The sequence below is a fragment of the Chanodichthys erythropterus genome, chromosome 21 (assembly GCF_024489055.1).
Source record: "Chanodichthys erythropterus isolate Z2021 chromosome 21, ASM2448905v1, whole genome shotgun sequence".
Classification (NCBI taxonomy): Eukaryota; Metazoa; Chordata; class Actinopteri; order Cypriniformes; family Xenocyprididae; genus Chanodichthys; species Chanodichthys erythropterus.
In genome coordinates this window covers 2493960-2515095 of record NC_090241.1, presented here as the reverse complement: position 1 = coordinate 2515095, position 21136 = coordinate 2493960, and the positions used below count along the sequence as shown (strand labels likewise).

The following is a 21136-nucleotide window of genomic DNA, read 5'->3' as shown; positions in this document are numbered from 1 at the left end:
TATTGTGTATAAATAGAAAATGTATATATGGTGTTAATATGATTATATTATTATACATATTATCCCTGTATATGTCCACTAATGTGAATGTTATTTTGTATAAAACATTTTTGATATTTGCTTTTTATTTGTGGTGACAAGTGATTTCAATTATGATGATGATTACAGTATTGGCAAACATGGAGAAGTACATGCATCTTCAGTGCAGTGCATCTAAATTTGAATTTTTATCCATAATATTGAAAAAAATTAACAGCTTTTGCATGCCCAAAACATGTCTAGATCTTTCTCATTTGCATTAAAATTTTAGAGCACATATGCAACATTACATCATGAGTATAATTTCTCAATGAAAAATAAAATCAAAAGGACATTGTCATAATCATCAGAAAATAAACAAATTGAAAAATCTGTGAAAAATCATGACACAGAGCAGTTGAACATCTGCATTTTAAATTTGGTCTTAAAGAACATGTGTGGTTCATTTTCTATACTCAATATTATTCCTTTCGGAGGTTCACTGCTATGCATATCAACACCATCCAGTGCTACAAGACCAGCATCCAGTGCAATAGCTTCCTCACAGCTATCGAGAAGGAAAGCAGTGCACTTGTGCTCTACTGGCATGCTATACGTGTCCTTCACACAATGTGACTCTGCAGCCTCGGTCTCTTGCAGGTCCCTGGATTGTACACCATTGTCTCCTGTGGTATTAAATATATCCACTTTGTTAGAGTCTGTGGGTTCAAACATGAGATCTTGAGATGTTTTCAAGGCAGCATTGATTTCTATGCAGTTAATGTTCTTTGCTGGGCTGGTCTGTGGTTCGTATACTGTAATTTCCGACATTATCTGATTCTCATGTTTAATTGGTTATAGTGAAAAAAGTTTCTGTACTTGAATCAATGTCTTCTTCATGTTTGATTTTAACAGTAATTACAGGTTCTTCAACATTAACTGCAGTGTACTTTACCTGGTGTTAAATCTGCAATCAGTAGACTTGGAACTGCAGTTTTGGCATGTTAATGATAATGAATATGGCAATGTTAATGTATTTGGTCTTGGCAGACTAGATCTTTTACACACGCTGCTGCTGCATAGCAATATGGACTTGCTACTGCCAATAAATACACATATGCGCTGCTTGCTGTGAGCATGTAAGATCTGCTTGAATAGACATACATAAATCCTGTAGCAGATCGAGGCAGGTGGAGCTGGGGAGGTGGAGGGGTTCAGAGGAACCAAACTAGCCTAGAGCGAACACTAAAACCAGACTATTTAAATATTGACCAAGCAATCTCATTGACTGCAGAATCAGCAGAGGCGAGTCAATTTGTGCCATGAGCTAATGGTGTGATTGCTTGTAGATTGCATGTAAAAGCCTATCAGCCAGTGCTATTTAGAGTTTCATTACTGAACTAGATATTTATAAGCGTTTGCTATACCATTTGTGCACTAAATGTGCTGACTTCATTCTCAGATGGACAAATCTTTGCTTGGCCTTCACTTTATGTCACTTTTCATCTGCTGTCTACATTTGGCATACTGTAATTGACTGCAGAAATGGGTTTTGACAACTTCAAATCACTGCTCCTCTTGCATATTTGTAATGTTTTCAACAATTTCTACAAGAAAATACCATTAAAGCAAAGTGGTAAAAAAAAAAAAAAAAAAGTATATAATTTGACGACATACACTTGAAAATGGAGAAACCCAGTGGTTGGGTTAAATGTTTGCCCAACCTGCTGGGTAGTTTTATTTAACTCAAATATGTGACCTGTCACGGAAACCAGGGACACAAGTCGGCAGCACAAATCTCGAGCAAAATGAGAAAGAAGCATTTTTTTTTTTCAAAATTGGTGATTTTAGTTTTTTTGCAGAATCTGTTAGTTGAGATCATGAGGAAGTCTTTCTGTGTTTGAGATAGCAGTATTGGTATATTTAAAAGCGTACATTTTGAGGTTGAAATCGGCTTGTTTTTCAGAGATTCTAACACACAGTAGGGGTGTGTTATTGTCTGTGTGTATTTCCATACTGGGAAGCGTGGCTACTTATTATGCAGCACTCTGGCCGGCTCTAGCTGATATCAAAATTCAATGAAGAACCGTGGCCGTCACACTGAAAATGTTTTGAAGTACTTCTTCGACAAGCTGGATGCTTATGAACAAGCGCTCACTGATTCTGAAGACGATCTGAGCGACGATGAAAGCGGCACAATAAGACATTACCTCTCTGGAGTCGGGTAACGCTCCGGCGCATTTTGCAGGATTTTTTTCACATTGCAGCAAAACAGACTTAAAATAGGCGTACTCCGTCATTTTTTGTCATAGAGACATAAGTAATATATCAATTGAAACTATAGAATGTCTTCTTTTATTTGTGTACACTCAGAGTAAAAACAAAATGTTGTGCTTGTTGTAAAATAAAGAAAACTAACATGATGCGTGATCTCTCGTCTCGAACGAAGTCCAATCTGATAGTTCTCAGAAAATGAACTGTAACTTAGTGAATACTAATCACAAAAAAAAAAAAAAAACACTTATGTCTAAAGAAACATTGAAATGTCAGGTTTTAAATCGTGCAAGTCAAATCGAAAACAAACCTTCTGTGTTTATGTAATCTGTATGAAAAGAGAGCCATGTCAGAAATCCGTGATTCAGCTCATTATCCGCTAATGCGGCCACGCCCACAGAGCCAGCGCTATTCAGACGCAAATTCAGTCAATACATGCATTCATCGTCTCAATTGTGTATTTATTGTCTTGAAAAGTGTTTTGAATAGCCATAGTTAGCGATCTCTGGCCTCTGTTAGTTCAGTTAGTATCCTTTCTTATTAATAGTATGCGGTCCATGCAGCTTTACAGGGGGTATGGCTTATCTAAATGAGATGTAAATGAGCCCTATTGTCACTCCCAGCAGGTGAGAACAGGTGAGAACTGCAACTTTAAAGGCGTTTTTCTCCCTATAGAGCTTTCTTGAGTGCCTACCTTCAAATGGCCACAACTTCTCCAAATATTATCAGATTTACATGTGTTACACACCGTTGGAAAGCTTGGAGACTACACTTTCAGAATCTGCGAATAACTCAAAATGCCCCTACTTTCCGTGACTGGTCACATATTGTTTAAAAATTACTGTTTTGCTTGCTTAAAATGAACCCAAAGTATGTTGGAAATTAACATTTAATAATGTTTATTAAATTAACCTTTATTAATAAGTTTAATGAATAACATTATTAGATTATTATTGTTTCCTCTAGTAATTATGTGTCAGATTTTTAATTTCCAACCTATTTTGGGTTATTTTAAGTCAGCCATATAGTCATTTTTAAACAATAGTTGAGTTAAATAAAACTCCCCAGCAGGTTAGGCAAACATTTAACCCAATCGCTGGGTTAAAACAACCCAATCTCTGGGTTTGTCCATTTTCAACCCAACTTGGGTAGTTTTTATACCAGCATTTTTTAGAGTGTACATTTGATTGCAACAAGTAAATCTGCTGCAATAGCTGATTTGTTCAGATTGTGAATACTGGAATCCGTTTGTCTTACCTAACATGCCGTCTCCAGTCATGGTAGGCGTGTGAGAGTCTTGATTCAATCGGGAAGCTGTTTCCCCATCAATCGCCCTGTCTGCTACCTCCCCATTGGCCGTCACCTCAGATCCCAGCACAATGCCATGTTTCTGTGCAAGAATACAATCTGATGTCAACATCCCATTTTTTCCCCTTTATGTTATTATTATGGTCCTCTGAATTCAAAATAATGATGCTAAATATAATTACTTCTATATCCTGTCTGTGATTGCCAATATTCCTTCTATATCTCTACCTTTAGAGCATCCTTAAGCCGGCAAACCTCATCCCTGAGTGCCTCCCGTTCATCACGGATAATGTCTGAATATTCCTTCTGCCTCTCTAAGGCCTTAATGCGGCCATCCGAAAAAGTGAACAGTCAGGGAAGGAAAGAACAAAGGAGTAAAGGAAATCTGTAAGGTTAGGAAAGACTACAAGGGACATGTGACAGTATAAAGCATTACGTATTTTAACAAGTTAACTAGGGTTAATAAGTTACACGAGCTATGGAGAATTTAGGGAATTCTGAAATGCAAAAGATTATTAAGTGTTCAAATCTAAAAAAGAGAATTGTTTTGATGCTATATGATTAATGAAACATGGCCATGAAAAGAAATTGTACCCGGATCTTTTTATCTTTCCATTCCAATGTTTCTTGGAGGTCAGAGATCTCCCTAATATAGTCCGCCTGCTTCCCGCGAGACTGTTGGGCTTCCTGAGCCCCGGCCATCACGGCAAGCAGAGGAAAACAGATGGACAGATAGGAGAATATTAAGAGGAAATATGAGAGAAGACAACAGAAAAACAGAATCCATCTATGTTAGGAAGACAAAGAGCAAGAAGAGCTTTGACTGCCCCATCATTTACTGGTGATGCTCACCGTCAACAACTCTTCACTCTGCTTCAGTGTTTCCTTCATCTCCTCAAACTGGATCTTCAGGATATTGTGGGCATGACGTTCTCGCTCGCACTCCTAAAAAACATTACAATCAGTGAAGTATGTGTGAATTTGCAGTATATCTTTGTGTGCCTGGCACTAAAAGTTTACCAGATAACAACTTCTCTGCTAACCATTTCCATATTGCAAAACCACTTCAATACAACTGATTATACTATAACATACAACATTCCCACATAGTTTAGCTATGATCAGACTAAACTCTAGAATGAGCAAAAGGGGTCAAACTGACCCAACAGAGTTTGATTTTTAGAATTTGTTTTCCAATAAAATAATAATAATAATTGAATTCCTTGATATTCCATTAATTCCTCCTGTATATCAAATAATGTACTATGCGAGCCTCTGCAATGTTATTTATACATTTCTTGGTCACAGGTTGAGAAAAAAAAAAAAGTTTCAATATTCTAATTCTTTGTAAAAGGGGTCAAAATGCCGTGTATGCACTTTTGACTCACCATTACAGTTTTTTCAATAATTATATTTATTCATCACACTTCATGGATTATTCTAAATGTGGATTTATGACTGACAAAGTGTGGTTCCAGCACTTACCAGCATGAAGAACAAATAGACGCAGGCTGGGCATAGAGATTTATTTAAAGGGGACCTTTTATGCCCCCTTTCACAAGATGTAATATAAGTCTCTGGTGTCTCCAGAATGTGTGTGTGAAGTTTCAGCTCAAAATCCCCCACAGATCATTTATTATAGCTTGTCAAATTTGCCCCTATTTGGGTGTGAGCAAAAACACACCGTTTTTGTGTGTGTCCCTTTAAATGCAAATGAGCTGCTGCTCCCGCCCCCTTTCCAGAAGAGGGCGGAGCTTTAACAGCTCAACAACAACAAAGCTGGAGAATCTCACGCAGCCAAAATGAGGATTGTCAGTAACGGTGTTCAGCCTTACATTGTTCAAACCGGAGTCGACACTGATGGAGAGACTCAGGAAGAAGTTACAACTTTTAGACGTTTCTGAATGGTTAGTGGATAAATTGATGTAGTTGCTGTGGAGTTGATTCAACTCATCCACTAGCATGTGTGCCATCAAAACTCAAACTGTCTTCAATACAAAAACATACCCTGTGTGAGTTCTTGTTTTTAATGTTGATATGATATTATACGAGCAAGAATGTAATTTTTGCCCAAATATCCACACGACTGCAAACGTGACATTGATTTTATACAACAGTTCAACAAACATATTGATATTAATATTATTAATATTAATATTAGGTGAAAAACATATTAAATACAGTATTGCCAGTATTGTTTGTTGTATTTTGCAATGAAATAATAGTTCCAACAAAAGCCACAGTAGAACACTGCAATGTTTCGAGAACAAATCTGCAACTGTGAACGAATCATGAGAGTCAATGATTTAATTATACAACTAATTGCTTCGTTACTGAATGAATGAATGACTCAGTGACTCACTCATTAAAGGTGCCCTAGAATTAAAAATTTAATTTATCTTGGCATAGTTGAATAACAAGAGTTCAGTACATGGAAATGACGTACAGTGAGTCTCAAACTCCATTGTTTCCTCCTTCTTATATAAATCTCATTTTAAAAGACCTCCGAAGAACAGGCGAATCTCAACATAACACCAACTGTTATGTAACAGTCGGGATCATTAATATGTACGCCCCCAATATTTGCATATGCCAGCCCATGTTCAAGGCATTACACAAGGGCAGCCAGTATTAACGTCTGGATCTGTGCACAGCTGTATCATCAGACTAGGTAAGCAAGCAAGAACAATAGTGAAAAATGGCAGATGGAGCAATAATAACTGACATGATCCATGATAACATGATATTTTTAGTGATATTTGTAAATTGTCTTTCTAAATGTTTCGTTAGCATGTTGCTAATGTACTGTTAAATGTGGTTAGAGTTTCCATTGTTTCTTACTGTATTCACGGAGACAAGAGCCGTCACTATTTTCATTATTAAACACTTGCAGTCTGTATAATCAGCCTGGTCTCATTGTTAATACGTAGTTATTAATACGTAACTTTAAAAGACACAAAACGTACATATTTGTACGTTTTGAATGGTGCTAAAACGTACAAATACTGACGTAATTATGGCACCAAAACGTAAACATACTTACGTTTTTACTGCGAATAAAACGTAAAATATTTACGAATCTTTCATGTCATAAAAATATATGTATAAAATATATATAAATGTTCCCTTTTTAACATTTTTAGATGAATTTAATATCCCTAAACCCCACCCCGAACCTAAACCTACCCATTTTATACATAATGTTAAAAGAATAAATCATAATGGACAGAAATGTGTAGGAAAATGACAATTTTAGTAAAAATATGGCATTAAAACGATATTTTGAGCCACTTATCCTACACCTACCCCTAAACCTACCCATAACAATTTCTTAAAACTACATAACGTTACTGTTAATAAATGAAAAACAGACAAACAAGCGTAACGTTAATCACAATCATTTATTTTTTGCAAATATGTCAAAAGTGGTACCAAAAGTTAAAATGATGATGAGTTCCAGTCGCAGTCCTCTCTGGCTGTAACGTAATAGTTTTTATAGGGTACAGAGCAGAATATAATTTATTAATCCGTGAAATTATGAATCTGTCTTCTCTCCGTGAAGGCGCGCACTCATTTCAAATGTCAATCCACTGAAACACGGCATATCGCAATCTGCGACGAAGCAGGTGAGAACCAATGAGCGTTCGATATCAGTGCCGTAAATCATGTCGTAACGCTTCTCGAGGGTGGCGCAGGCGCACTGGCGCTATTTTTTAAATTGAATCATAACGTGCGCGGGCTTTGACTGTGACGGTCGCTGTTGCTGAGAATGAAGGTGAAGATCGACAGATAAAGGGCTGAATTTGAATCTGTTCCTCGCAAACATATGGATTCTAAAGATATGGAGTACAGCAAACAAATAAAATGGGTGTGAGTTGTTAATTTATGTTGTGCTTTGGTGTATCTTATGGTTGTATTGTCAGTCACTGCATAGGAAAAAAATCTCACAGCAAAATATTACAAAACGATTATAGAAATGTTATTCATTTTAAGGTTTCAAAGTGTAGTCTCGTTTAACATTTATGTAACGTTAATGACAATTGAACACAACATATTTGAATCATTAAAGCCACGATTTTAATATTAATACATGGTAATTCATATACATTCACACTTTACGTTAGATGTTTTACGTTTTTTAAGCTGCTAATACGTAAGTATTTGTACGCTTTAGTGCTATAAATACGTCAATGTTGTACGTTTTTGTGTGTATGAAAACGTTAGTAAATGTACGTGTGGTAGAACCACACTTCACGTAAAAATACACACGTATTCTCATGAGATCACGTTGGTATAATTCATAAACACAACTTCATTCTTTATATATCTCTCCAACAGTGTGTAATGTTAGCTTTAGCCACGGAGCACCATCAAACTCATTCAGAATCAAATGTAAAGATCCAAATAAATACTATACTCACATGATCTGATGCATGCATGCAGTATGCATGACGAACATCTTGTAAAGATCCATTTGAGGGTTATATTAGCTGTGTGAACTTTGTAAATGCACTGTATTATTGTTGAGAGCTCAGGGGGCAGGGAGCATGCGATTTAAAGGGGCCGCATGCTGAATCGGTGCATAGTTAATGATGCCCCAAAATAGGCAGTTAAAAAAATTAATAAAAAAAAAAAAACAGGGGTATTTTGAGCTGAAACTTCACAGACACGTTTAGGGGACACCTTAGACTTATATTACATCTTGTAAAAACTGGTTCTAGGGCACACTTTAAGAGTGACTTATGCCATCTGCTGGCGGTTTTAGTTTAATATTTAAAAGTATCACTTCATTTCTAACACCATTGCATATTACTCTATTGAACTTTTTTTTTATTTAAAACATTATTTCATAAAGGTAAAATAAATGCACTGGAAAAATCAATTTAAGTTGGGCAAATACTGTCGCTTATTGGAAAATGTGTGACTGCAGTGGAAGAGAGGGGGTACACAGAAGGATGTTAAATGCCTCAGGGCAAAAGTTTGGGAGTCTCTGTTCTACAGGATTTTTCCTATTTTGTATTATAACCCTCTTTATCAAAAAAACTGACTTCATCGCTTGATAGGCCTTACCCTGTTTTTCTCCTCACACTCTCTGCGTGTCTCACACAGAAGTTCCTCCAGCTCCATCAGAGTGTCTCTCAGTGTGTCCACCTGATACATCAGGTTTGTCTTCTCATTGTCCAGCTGAGCGTTGGACACCATGGCCTTACGGTACTTCTCCTCCACCTCTACCAGGGAGTCCTGAGAGTAGACAACTAAATGAAGATCTTTACAAATAGATCATTGCCATTATAATTCAGTATTATGAACACACCTTCATTTCCCGTATGGAGGCCTCAGTGTCAGCTGAAATGGAGGTATCACAGCTTCCTCTCCGTGATAACCCTCCACCCAGAGATGCCAGAGTTGCAGCAGAGAGGGTGGAGGCTGTCCTGGACCCCTGAGGAGGTACTTTAAATATTTACTTGATCATTTTGTTGTGGTATTATTTACTGTGATGGATTAAAAATTTAGCTTGTGCATCTTTTCAACAATTATACTACTGACCTTTTCCAGGAAGTCTGACCTTTCCTCCACCTGTAAATGAAATGTTTTAAAGCTCTTTATACAAATCCACATTAAATGAGAAATACTCAATTTAAACAATGCATCAGAATCGGGGCATCTATAGATGTGTTGCATGCTTTATTCACTAGAGGGAGCAAGACACAAACAAGATTCATGCTAATTGCACACGATACTGAATATTCTAGTGTGAGGAAGAAGCTATGAAGAGAAGCAGGAGAACAGGTCAGTTTGTGCCATTGATCTTACAGAGATGACAGGCTCGACCTTGAAACTGCAGTACTGAAGCTTGGTCAGTGATAGAAAAGGGAAGCTCACCACTGGACTGGCACGGGCTGAACTCGCCCTAGATGAAGCCCTGGAACTGGAGCCCAGAAAGCCATTGTAGTCTGAAGGCTGACCAGAAAAGCAGGTACAGAGAGAAAACAGTAGAATAAGATGGACAGAGGAGCAGATGTTAGCAGGAAGAGGAAAAAAACTGATAAGTATAAAGTTTAAAGAAATGCCACATACACTGCTGCTCAAAAGTTTGATATTGGTAAGATTTTTTTGTTTGTTTTTAAAGTCCCCCTGAGGTAAAAATCAAGTTTTTACTGTTGTTTATATGTCTATGTGGTGTTTTTAATATGCTTTTCTGTTGATATGTTGAAATTGTGTAGATTTAGCAATATAGCGGGTGTATGATTTATGTTACGTTGTGATGAACTATATTTTTCCACCAACATTTTGAGTTGTTCAGAGTGTTTTTAAGGATGCTGATTTTCAGATGGGAGCGGTGTAACTCTGAGATGGCGAACGGGAACATGGTTTGTGTAACATTAGCAACACATTATTAGCTGTTTAAAAACATAGTCAAGCTAAAGACTAATCATATTAATTACAGTTATGTGTCCGACGTTGTAAAGAGCGATACCATTGTACAGCGTTTACCTCAGTAAGTTGAGCGAGTGGAGGCGGGGCTAATTTGCATATTCATTGATCCGCGTATATTAAATCAGGCAAGGGTGTAGAGTTACATTCAAGCTATTTTAAGGCATGAAGAAAATTTTTCATAGGAAAAAAAAAAACGTTTAAATATGTAATTTTGGTGATCAAAGATGGGTTTTTTTTAAGGGTTACAGTTACTGACTACATGGGGACTTTAAAAGAAATCTCTTTTGCTCAACAAGAATGCATTTATTTGACCAAATGTATTGTGAAATATTATTACTAAGTAAAAGAACTGTTTCTATTTATATATATTTTAAAAATGTAATTTATTCCTGTGATGGCAAAACTCAAAAAGTACTCCAGTCTCATGATCCTTCAGAAATTATTCTAATATGCTGATTTGGTACTAAAGTAACCTTTCTTATTATAATCAAATGTTGTCAGTGATTAGTTAAAAACAGCATTTATCTGAAACAGAAATCTTCTGTTGTAATATAAATGTCTTTACTGTCACTTTTGATCAATTTTATGCATCCATGCTGAAAAAAAAAAAAAAAAATTCTTTAAAAAACAATATTTTGAACAGTAGTGTAAAACCATATCTATATTGTGGGTCAAAACACACACTGACATAAAGCATTAGCGGGAATCTGTGCAAAGGAGAGTCAATCAATCTGACTAGTAAACGACCACACAAAAGACAGAAAGAAATTCAATCCAAGATGATTAACCATCAAATGCATGCTTTACAAACATACACCAACAGTCCCACTCCGACTACTGCCATGCAGGCATCCGAACACAACAAGAGTGGGAAAAACAGCTCCCAAACTTTCCTCAGAAAAGCTCATGACATGAACAGACACAAACAACACCTAGTCAAGCCTGTGGTCTGAAAACAGAACCATGCAAGACGCTCAACAAGCCCAGACTGGCATCAGGTATCAGGTCATGCCCCTTTCAGAGGGATAGGTAAAGATCGGGCCTTACGCCTCTAGCGCTGGAGCCACTGAAACGCCTAGAGCCAGAGAATGAACTCTCTTCATGCAGTGACCCCTGCAGACAGAACAGAACACCTCACACACTCCATATCTCTCAGACATAACCATGGAGAACAAACAGTTAAAATAAAGACCCTTAAATGACCGCTTTATGTATCCAAAATGGCTGCCCACCATGAAATGTGATCAAACAGGGCTGCTCACAACCTTTAAACACATTATGAGGAGGAAATGCTCGTTACATACAGAGGAGTTCAAAGGAAGCCTCTTTGTGTGTTTATAGAAAGTTAACACATTAGCTAATGCACTCTGATGTATTCTGAGCACTTATGGAATGACAAAATAAAGAATTGATTTCTGCGTTAGATGTCTGAGTAAGAGGCTATGGAAGCCGTAGACATGTGTAACTATCAGTTTACTACACTGCATGCAGGTATCTGCTCACGAGGGATTGAACACACACAACAACACGTCCGTAAATGAGATAGTTTACCCAGAAATGAAAATTATGTCATCATTCTGCTCTAATGTTGTATCAAACATGAATAAATATCTAGCAGAATGTTCAAGCAGCTCTTTTCTACAATAAAAGTCCTTGTGACAAAATCTTTTCTTGTTTATTGCAATTAAATAAAAAATAAATAAAGTAATTTAGTACATTTAAAATATATTACTATAATATAAATATGTTAATGGCTAAAATTATAATCAAGTAATTTGCATGTGCTTTAGTCAAAGCATAACATACTTCTCTAATGCACAACAAAAATTAATAAACATAATGAGTGAACTTTTAATAGAACATTGTTAGAAAGTGCACTTTTTAAAAGTGCATTTAAGTGTTAAAAACAGTCATGAAAGTGTACTCTCTTTAAGTACACAAATGTGACTTTTTATTTCAATAAAGGGTTAGTTCACCCAAAAATAAAAATAATGTCATTAATTATTCACTCTCATGTTGTTCCACACTCGTAAGACCTTCATTCATCTTCAGAACACAAATTAAGATATTTTTGATGAAATCCGAGAGGTTTATGACTCGTCCATAGACTGCAATATAATCAACACTTTCAAGGTCCAGAAAGGTACTAAAGACATCGTTAAAACAGTCATGTGACTGCAGTGGTTCAACCTTAATGTTATGAAGAGACGAGAATACTTTTTGTGCGCAAACACAAAACAAAAACAACAGCTTTATTCAATAATCTCTTCTCTTCCTGTCATTATCCTTACGTAGGTGACACAGTAAGCACAGTGAAGGCTTCCATGTTTATGTCCGAATGCTGGCTTAGTATTGGCCAGAGCTGATCACGTGATCAGCACGATGCATGCATGTGATGCTGACGTAGAACCTGGAAGCGCTGGACACAGAAGAGAAGATATAGATGAATAAAGTCATTATTTGTGTTTTGTTTTTGTGCACAAAAAGTATTCTCGTCTCTTCATAACATTAAGGTTGAACCACTGCAGTCACATGACTGTTTTAACGATGCCTTTAGTACCTTTCTGGACCTTGAAAGTGTTGATTATATTGCAGTCTATGGACGAGTCATATACCTCTCGGATTTCATCAAAAATATCTTAATTTGTGTTCTGAAGATGAATGAAGGTCTTACGGGTGTGGATCAACATGAGAGTGAGTAATTAATGACTGATTTTTCATTTTTAGGTGAACTAACCCTTTATTATTATCAGCAAGTACTAACTATTTTTTTAAATGCTTTTAAGATTTGAAGTACACTACAAATGCAATAAAGTGCAGCACACTTTATCAAATGGGAAAGGATGGGGACAAAGAACATCATTCATCATTCACTTTAGTATAGAAAAGAACAGCTTGAACATTCTACTAGATCACTCCTTTTGTGTACCACACGCACACACACACACACACACACACACACACACACACAGATGTAATATGGGTTTCGATGACAACAGATTCCATTTTTGGATGAACTATAACTTTATGTTCATTACAATGTGTGCCATGTATTCACCAAGATGAAACAAACAATCTGCATGTCAGGTTGCATGCAGACGACAACTGGAAACAAACCCTGTGACTTCTTGAACGGGGGGGTTCACTAAAAAGCGCAGAGGGCTAAAACAGACAGAGAGGGGAGGAAGAAATATATATGCTCATAACATTTCATTTCAGTACTAAACATTCTTCAAGTCAAATAATCATCTCTCCCCTAAATAAATAAATATAAGAAAAAAATATTTAATTACAACATCCTACACTCTAAAAAATGCTGGGTTAAAAACAACCCAAGTTGGGTTGAAAATGGACAAAGCCAGCGATTGGGTTGTTTTAACCTATAGTGGTTGGGTTAAATGTTTGCCCAACCTGCTTGGTATTTTTATTTAACTCAACTATTATTTAAAAATGACTATAAACCCAAACCCAAAATAGGTTGGAAATTAAAAATCAGACACATAATTACTAGAGGCAACAATAATAATCAAAAGGTGAACAATTATTAATAAGCAATTTAATAAATGTTTATTGTTTAATTATTATTTCATTTTAAGCAATAAATAAAATTTTTAAGCAATAGTTGAGTTCAATAAAACTACCCAGCAGGATGGGCAAACATTTAACCCAACCGCTGGGTTTGTCCGTTTTCAACCCAACTTGGGTTGTTTTTAACCCAGCATTATGTTAGAGTGTACAAAGAAGCACTACATCTTAAAACAAGTTTGTAAGGACCAAAATAATGACAGCTCACTTTTGTAGCTTTCTTGGTTATGAAAGTTTTTTTTTTTTTTTTTTTTTTTATCCATTCATTTTCTCAATATTAATTTAAAATAGGTAGTAAAACATGCATTTTACTGTTTGCATGTTTGCATTTGCATTTAGCAACATTCAATCAAAATAATACAATTTGAAAATACACTGGAAATAGTACTGTATATCATCCGACCACAATTGACGATTGTCAACCTTGAATACTATTTAATGCACAAAAGTGCAAACACATTTACAGATGTTTGGAAAATTTTCATGACCAAAAGGAAAACAAAAATATTTTGAGATTGAGAATTTCCCTTGAGGACGAAAAATTTCCATTGCATTGCATTCAAGTTTGTCAAAGTGAGTTCTGGGTGAGCGGTGTTTCATACATCATTGATAATGGAGTTTTTCAATTCACAAAATTTCAAGTTTTGCTAATGTGGCCGCACCTGAAGATGCAATGCTAGTTTCAGTAACAATGACTTCTCTGATTGGTGGATTTCACAGTGCTATTGCGAGTATAATGTAGCACTTAAGAATATACACACTGTAAAAAAGAATTGTTGGTTTAACTTTAAAAAATAAGTTACCTGTTTGCCTCAAACTTTTAAGTTCATTGAAATTAAAGATTTGAGTTAATACAACGAAGGTGATTGATTTAATCAAGAGAAACTCTAAATATTATGTTATATGAATCACATTAATTATCTAAGTTGATTTGACAAAAGAAAAAAATGTGATAAATCATGAAAATAATAATTTTAAATAAGTTGAAATTAAAATGTCAGATCTTATGATTTTACAGTTGCCTACACAATCACTCACATTGATATTTTTTCTTCACAAAAAGTCTATTTGGTTATTTTGAATGTGATTTTCACTACCAGAACCCTTCAGTTCTGATCTACTGACAGTTGACAGAAAATAAGCATTCCTGTGAGATGACCGAGGAAAGAGGAGCAGGCTAAATGAAGAAAGGGTTATAAGATAAAACAATGAAGAAGAGAACTAATTCTAAAGGAAGGAATAAAGAGGGATTGTTAGGGATTGTGAGAGGGACAGACCCGTCCATTTTGTAGTCTGGCTGAAGGCAGACTGCTGGTGCTGCTGCAGAGATCTGTGTGGTTACCCTACGGCAAGCAGAAGAGGACAAAAGAACAACGTGAGAATGAGAAATAAAAAAAAAAAACATGAAAATAGCTGCGGTGACAGACTGTCGCACAAGTGATGAAGAATGAATGAAAGCGGGAATTAGCAGTGACAGGGATCTGTGTGCAAACGGCAGCCGCACAGACTCTGGATTCATTATTCTGTATCATCAATGCTTACTCATTTAATAAATTAGCTTCAAATAACGAGATTAGATTTTTTTATTTGACATAACTTCAGTGATTTGAGCAAGCTATTTTAAATTGTTTCTCTTTGCATTTCACTGATGCTTTCTTACACTACTGGTCAAAAGTTTAGATTAGGTTAATTGCAATTTTGTAATGTTTTACAATTTAAAATAACTGTTTTCTATTTTAATATATTTTAAAATGTGTGTTTATGTAGTGTTTATTCCTGTCATGGCAATTTTCATCATTACGCCAGTCTTCAGTGATCCTTCAGAAATCATTCTAATATGATGATTTTGGTCCTCAAGAAAATTTTCTTATTGTTATCTTTCATTGAAAGAAAGAAAGAATTAAAAAATGATCAAAATGTCAGAATGTTACAAAAGATGTCTGTTTAAAATAAATACTGAATTTTTGAACTTTCCATTCATCAAATAATCCTGAAAAAAGTGCAACATGGCTTCAACAAAAATAATAAGCAGCATAATAAACTGTTTTCAGCATTGATAATAACATTATTATTGATTGAGCACCAATAATAACAAATTAGACTTGGTCATGTGACACTAAAGACTGAATTAATAGATGCTTAAAATTCAGTTTTGCCATCACAGAAATAAATTACATTTTAAAATCTATTTAAATAAAAACTGTTATTAAACTTTAATAATATTTCACAATATTATTGTTTTTTTTACTTAATAAATGCAGCCTTGACCGGTAGTGTAAATCCTGAATATCTATAATATTTAAGTGACAGAAGATTAAAATTAAGAGAAAATAAACTTCAAATAAAATCTCCAATGTTTTTTAATTGTATCATTCCAATGAAAGCTTTATAGGAAGAATCACAGGTATACTAACCCTCAAACTGCCCCGACTGCCAACAGACATCCGCTCCTCATCATCTGATATCTGAGACAGGAAGACAAAGAAAACAGGCATGCCTGTGAGTTTACTGCCATAGCAAACTGCTAAAGAAGATGTGGGTCAAAAAAGGATAGAATTAGATGCATACTTTACAACATTTTTTGTCAGTGATTTTTTCTTAAAGGGTTAGTTCACCCAAAAATGAAAATTATGTAATTGATGACTCACACTCATGTCGCTCCAAACCCGTAAGACCTCCGTTCATCTTCAGAACACAGTTTAAGATATTTTAGATTTAGTCCGAGAGCTTTCTGTCCCTCCATTGAAAATGTATGTACGGTATACTGTCCATGTCCAGAAAGGTAATAAAAACATCAAACATCAAAAGCATCAAAAATACATTTAAAAAAAATACAACTTTATTCAGCATCGTATTCTCTTCCGGAATCCTTTCCATTTAATTGATTCCACTGAATTGATTCCATTGAATTGATTCCACTTAATTGATTCCATTGAATCCTTTCATCTGTTGGTGTTGTTAATGCACTTTTACGTCGCCGTGGTTGTTTTTGGCGATTAGGACATCCACGATATTTTGAAGCATCGAAATTACATTTTGGTCCAAAAATAACAAAAACTGCGACTTTATTCAGCATTGTCTTCTCTTCCGGGTCTGTTGTGATTCCGCGTTCACGACTCCGCTTCTTCTTCTTCTTTTCTGTTTTACGGTGTTTGGCATCCAGCTTATTGGTGCATTACCGCCCCCTTCTGCTCCGGAGTGTGGTTCACGACTCTGCAGTGACGCTGCTGATGTAAGACGCTGCTGACGTGTTATCTGGTGCGCCAGAGCTTCGTTTACAGTCTGAGGGAGACGCACGCTGTATTCAAGCTATTCTACATTGTTTGTATTTTGGTATTGCTATATTTTTTAAAATGGTGCGTAAGTGTGCATGTCGCGGATGTCCTAATCGCCAAAAACAACCACCGCGATATAAAAGTGCATTTGAAAGGATTCAATGGAATCAGTTCAATGGAATCAGTTCAATGGAATCAATTCAATGGAATCAGTTCAGTGGAATCAATTCAATGGAAAGGATTCCGGAAGAGAATACAATGCTGCATGAAGTCGTAGTTTTTGTAATTTTTTTGGACCAAAATGTAGTTTCGATGCTTCAAAAACTTCTAACTAACCCACTGATGTCACATGGACTACTTTGATGATGTTTTTATTACCTTTCTGGACATGGACAGTATACCGTGCATACATTTTCAATGGAGGGACAGAAAGCTCTCGGACTAAATCTAAAATATCTTAAACTGTGTTCCGAAGATGATTGATGGTCATTAATGACATAATTTTCATTTTTGGGAGAACTAACCCTTTAATTATAATTAAAATTTTGTGTGTGTACCTACATATTTTGTGGTTCTACACTCTAAAAAATGCTGGGTTGTTTTAACCCAAATTTGGGTCAAATATGGACAAACCGTTGGGTTAAAAAATGCATTTAAAAATTTAACCCAATGGTTGGGTTTGTCCATTTTTGACCCAAACTTGGGTTGAAACATCCCAGCATTTTTTAGAGTGTATTATTCATAACTAGCTGTATATAAAAACCGTGGAAGCATGTTTCCGCCACAGAATGAAAAAAATAAAAAATAATAATTTTTACTTCATCTGACAATTCTCTTTTTTTTTTCTCACAACTGGTATAGTTTATATGTCACAATTCTTAGAAATAAAGATAAAACATTTCCCACAAAATTATTTCTCACAATTCTGACTTTTCTTTCTCACAATTGCGTGTTTATATCATTCAATTCTGACTTTATTTCTTTGTAATTCCAAGTTTATAACTTGCAATTCTGACTTCATAAACTCGCAATTGCAAGAAAAATGTCAAAATTGGGACATAAAAAGTTGCAATTACTGTGGCAGAAACAAGCGTGTGTGTGTGTGTGTGTGTGTGTGCACTTCAGGGTTTGCCTACATTGTCTGTTTCTCACACAAAGTTTTCATATTAAAAGATTTAGCACAAAAGTCACATGGACTATTATTCTGACACTTTTATGGAGTTTTATGATGTTTGAAAGCTTCACTGTAACCACATGGAAATTAGCACGGAATTTAGTTTTTTAACATCATAAAGATGATTAACTTATTTTCATTTCTGGGTGAAGTACATCTGACATCTGTTATGAACAGCAGAGTACAGGCAAAAATGAAACACAGGAAGAGAGTGATGGAGAGGATGAAACACAGGCAAAAGTGAGGGACTAAAAGGACAAAAAGCAGACGGAGAGATACAGACCGAGGTATGTCTCCGAGTGCGGTGGGAATACCGCTCGCTGTCCTCCTGAAAAGCAGAGGAGGAAAAGAGGACAGAAAGCAGGAAGTTTTAGGTCAAAAGGTCACATGATTATCAAACACCGCAAAAACTGAACAAAGCATGCACTGAGAGATTACGCTGTCTGTCATATCACGGTTTATTACAGGGCTCAGACAGGGTGCCTGGAGGGGTGGGAGGAGAGGGTTGAGTGCTTTAAGATGTGGGTCACGCGACCGCCCTATAATCCTGCTGTATGTTATGACCATCTCTACTAAGCCCTAACATGTCAGATGGGCATCCTGCCCCCCACTGCTCCAGAAAAGCCTGTGAAATGAGGATCAGACACAGACTGCCTAAGAGACATGCAACACCAACCAATCACAATTTCATTCTCTGAAGGATACGCTGTGATAGATAGGGTTTGATTAATGCATTCAGGACCTGCGCTGTGTGCATTTTCTAATTTGAATTCTATCTTTGGTGTCTACTGCATGCAGCAGTGTGGTATAATGACAGGTCATACCATCCACTGTTCAATATGGCCCCATTTGCTGTCCAGCCCATAGTATTTCTGGTGCAGAGAGGAGGAGAGCAACACGATCAAGTGAGGAAGGGTTATGATGAAAGGATAGGAGGATGTTAAAAACAGGTTTGAGTGTGGGATTGGTCTTCCTCAAGCTTTAGCTGTATTTTTATAACCTGATGTTCATAAAACAACAATGCAAAATACATCAGCTTGTATTTCAAATACGTGAGCACGGTTTGAAAGATATCTTACCTTTTGCGCTTGATATATCTAATTGAACAGCAGGGAGACCAGGATGAAGAGAAAGAAAGAAAGTGAGACAGGAAGAGAAAGATATAAAGAGCTTAAAGGAGACTATAGGGATCATTTATTAATAAATCAGGATAGAGCTGGTATAAAGACTTTTAAAAATCATTCTGATTCAGAAAGCCAACAAATGAACCCTTAATGGTCTGGCGGATGTATTTTACAATGGAGATATAAAGCAATATTTTTGAAGAAAAAGGTGAAATTGTGCTAATGTGTAACAGCATAAAATTGATTTTCTGAGGTACTTTATGTTAAAATTTGGTTTCTGACTGGACTTTTATTGGACACATACACTACCATACAAACTGAAAAGATTGGGGTCAGTAAGATTATTAATTTCTTAATCAATTTATATTAATTTTATTCATAAAAGGTGCATTAAAGGATTAGTCCACTTTAAAATGAAAATTACCCTAAGCTTTACTCACCCTTCTGAAGCAAAGTGATGCATTTGTGTAAGAAAAACATCCATATTTAACAAGTAAAATATCTAGCTACCTCCAGACCGCCTATTCAACTTACGAAGAAAGTGTACCTGACATTGCAAAGTTGAATACCGAAGGCGTAGGGTGTAGCATAAGCATTTTGAACAGCAATAGGCGTTACACTTTCATCGTAAGTTGAATGAATTACAGATATTTTACTTCATAACTTGTTAAATATGGATATTTTTCAGATATTTTACTTCATAACTTGTTAAATATGGATATTTTTTTAAACAAACGCATCACTTTGCTTCAGAAAGCCTTTATTAATCCCCCAGAACCATTTATGATGGATGGATGTGGATGGAGACTTTCTTGAGCTTCATACTCATTGATCCCATTCACTGCCATTATAAAGCTCGGATGCGTCAGGATATTTATTAACACATCTCCCATTGTGTTCATCAGAAAGAAGAAAGTCATATACAGTAGGATGGCTTGAGGGTGAGTAAAGCTTGGGCTAATTTTCATTTTAAAGTGAACTAATCCTTTAACTCTTTCCTCGCCATTGATGGAATTTTCCAGCAATCTATATTTTCACTGTTATATGGTAGGGGGCGCAGTTACGCATCTTCTGTAAGAGTACAGAATCTCCCGATCAAAACATTCACAAAAAGGAAGAAATAAGCATTAAAGCATTGGTTATGCACGGTGTTGAAAAAATTGTAATTTTCTCAGCTTTTTGTTCAAAATGGTGATATTTAATTAAACGTTTAACGTTGATAAAAAAAAAAAAAAAAGAATGCATGAAGCTAGAATAAAATGTTTATTGTTTTAAGCAGATACTCTGTTCTTTCTTTTGATATATTGCATGTTCAGATATTCATACGATAAAATATTCTGGAGGCCATGAAATTTTTGTGAAAATGATCAAAAAATGCTGGCAACTTTTATAAAAAATATTACTATTCTACTGTATTTTTCATTAAATAAGTGCACTCTTGGTGGTTATAAGAGATTGTCTTCAATTAAAAAAAACTACTGACCCCAACCTTTTAAACAGTAATGTATAATCTGTCCAATATATATTTAAACACACACAACAGCACTGCACTCTCTAAATGACAACCCCAAATATTTTCACTATTACGCTAAATGTGATCAAAGAAGCTATTCTGAAATATGATACTCTCAAAAATATCACAAAACAATTACTAAATAAAGGTAATAACACTCACCTCATAAGCCATACTCTGCTCTACATACATATCACATATTCAGTTTACTATTACAGACAAAGGTAAACACACACCTGCAAAGATCACATGATCATATGCATCCCACCTTTTTTTGTCTATATGCTAAGCAAAACCTTTATACAAGAAAAAAATAATATTTATACATTATTTTCTCTGTGTCACAACTTTAAGACGTTAAGGTTTAGAATGTTTATGTGTTTCTGCTCCAATTCGATTCTGATTCTGCTTAGGATTTTTTTTTTTT

The 21136-nt window shown here is 35.6% G+C and overlaps 1 protein-coding gene across 1 annotated transcript in view; it reads right to left on the bottom strand.

Annotated features, from left to right (window-relative positions):
- The window catches only part of lrrfip1b (leucine rich repeat (in FLII) interacting protein 1b), a 46169-nt gene that overhangs the window by 4400 nt on the left and 20633 nt on the right, over positions 1 to 21136 (bottom strand). Inside the window, exons 3-15 of the mRNA XM_067373590.1 lie at positions 19152 to 19169; positions 18897 to 18944; positions 18356 to 18400; positions 16038 to 16088; positions 14901 to 14966; positions 11086 to 11151; positions 9148 to 9177; positions 8915 to 9040; positions 8671 to 8841; positions 4453 to 4545; positions 4195 to 4287; positions 3829 to 3921; positions 3550 to 3682 (exon numbers count right to left, since the gene is read on the bottom strand). Coding sequence (XP_067229691.1) covers positions 3550 to 3682; positions 3829 to 3921; positions 4195 to 4287; positions 4453 to 4545; positions 8671 to 8841; positions 8915 to 9040; positions 9148 to 9177; positions 11086 to 11151; positions 14901 to 14966; positions 16038 to 16088; positions 18356 to 18400; positions 18897 to 18944; positions 19152 to 19169 — 1033 coding nt within the window. The remainder of the gene's footprint in view (positions 1 to 3549; positions 3683 to 3828; positions 3922 to 4194; positions 4288 to 4452; positions 4546 to 8670; positions 8842 to 8914; positions 9041 to 9147; positions 9178 to 11085; positions 11152 to 14900; positions 14967 to 16037; positions 16089 to 18355; positions 18401 to 18896; positions 18945 to 19151; positions 19170 to 21136) is intronic.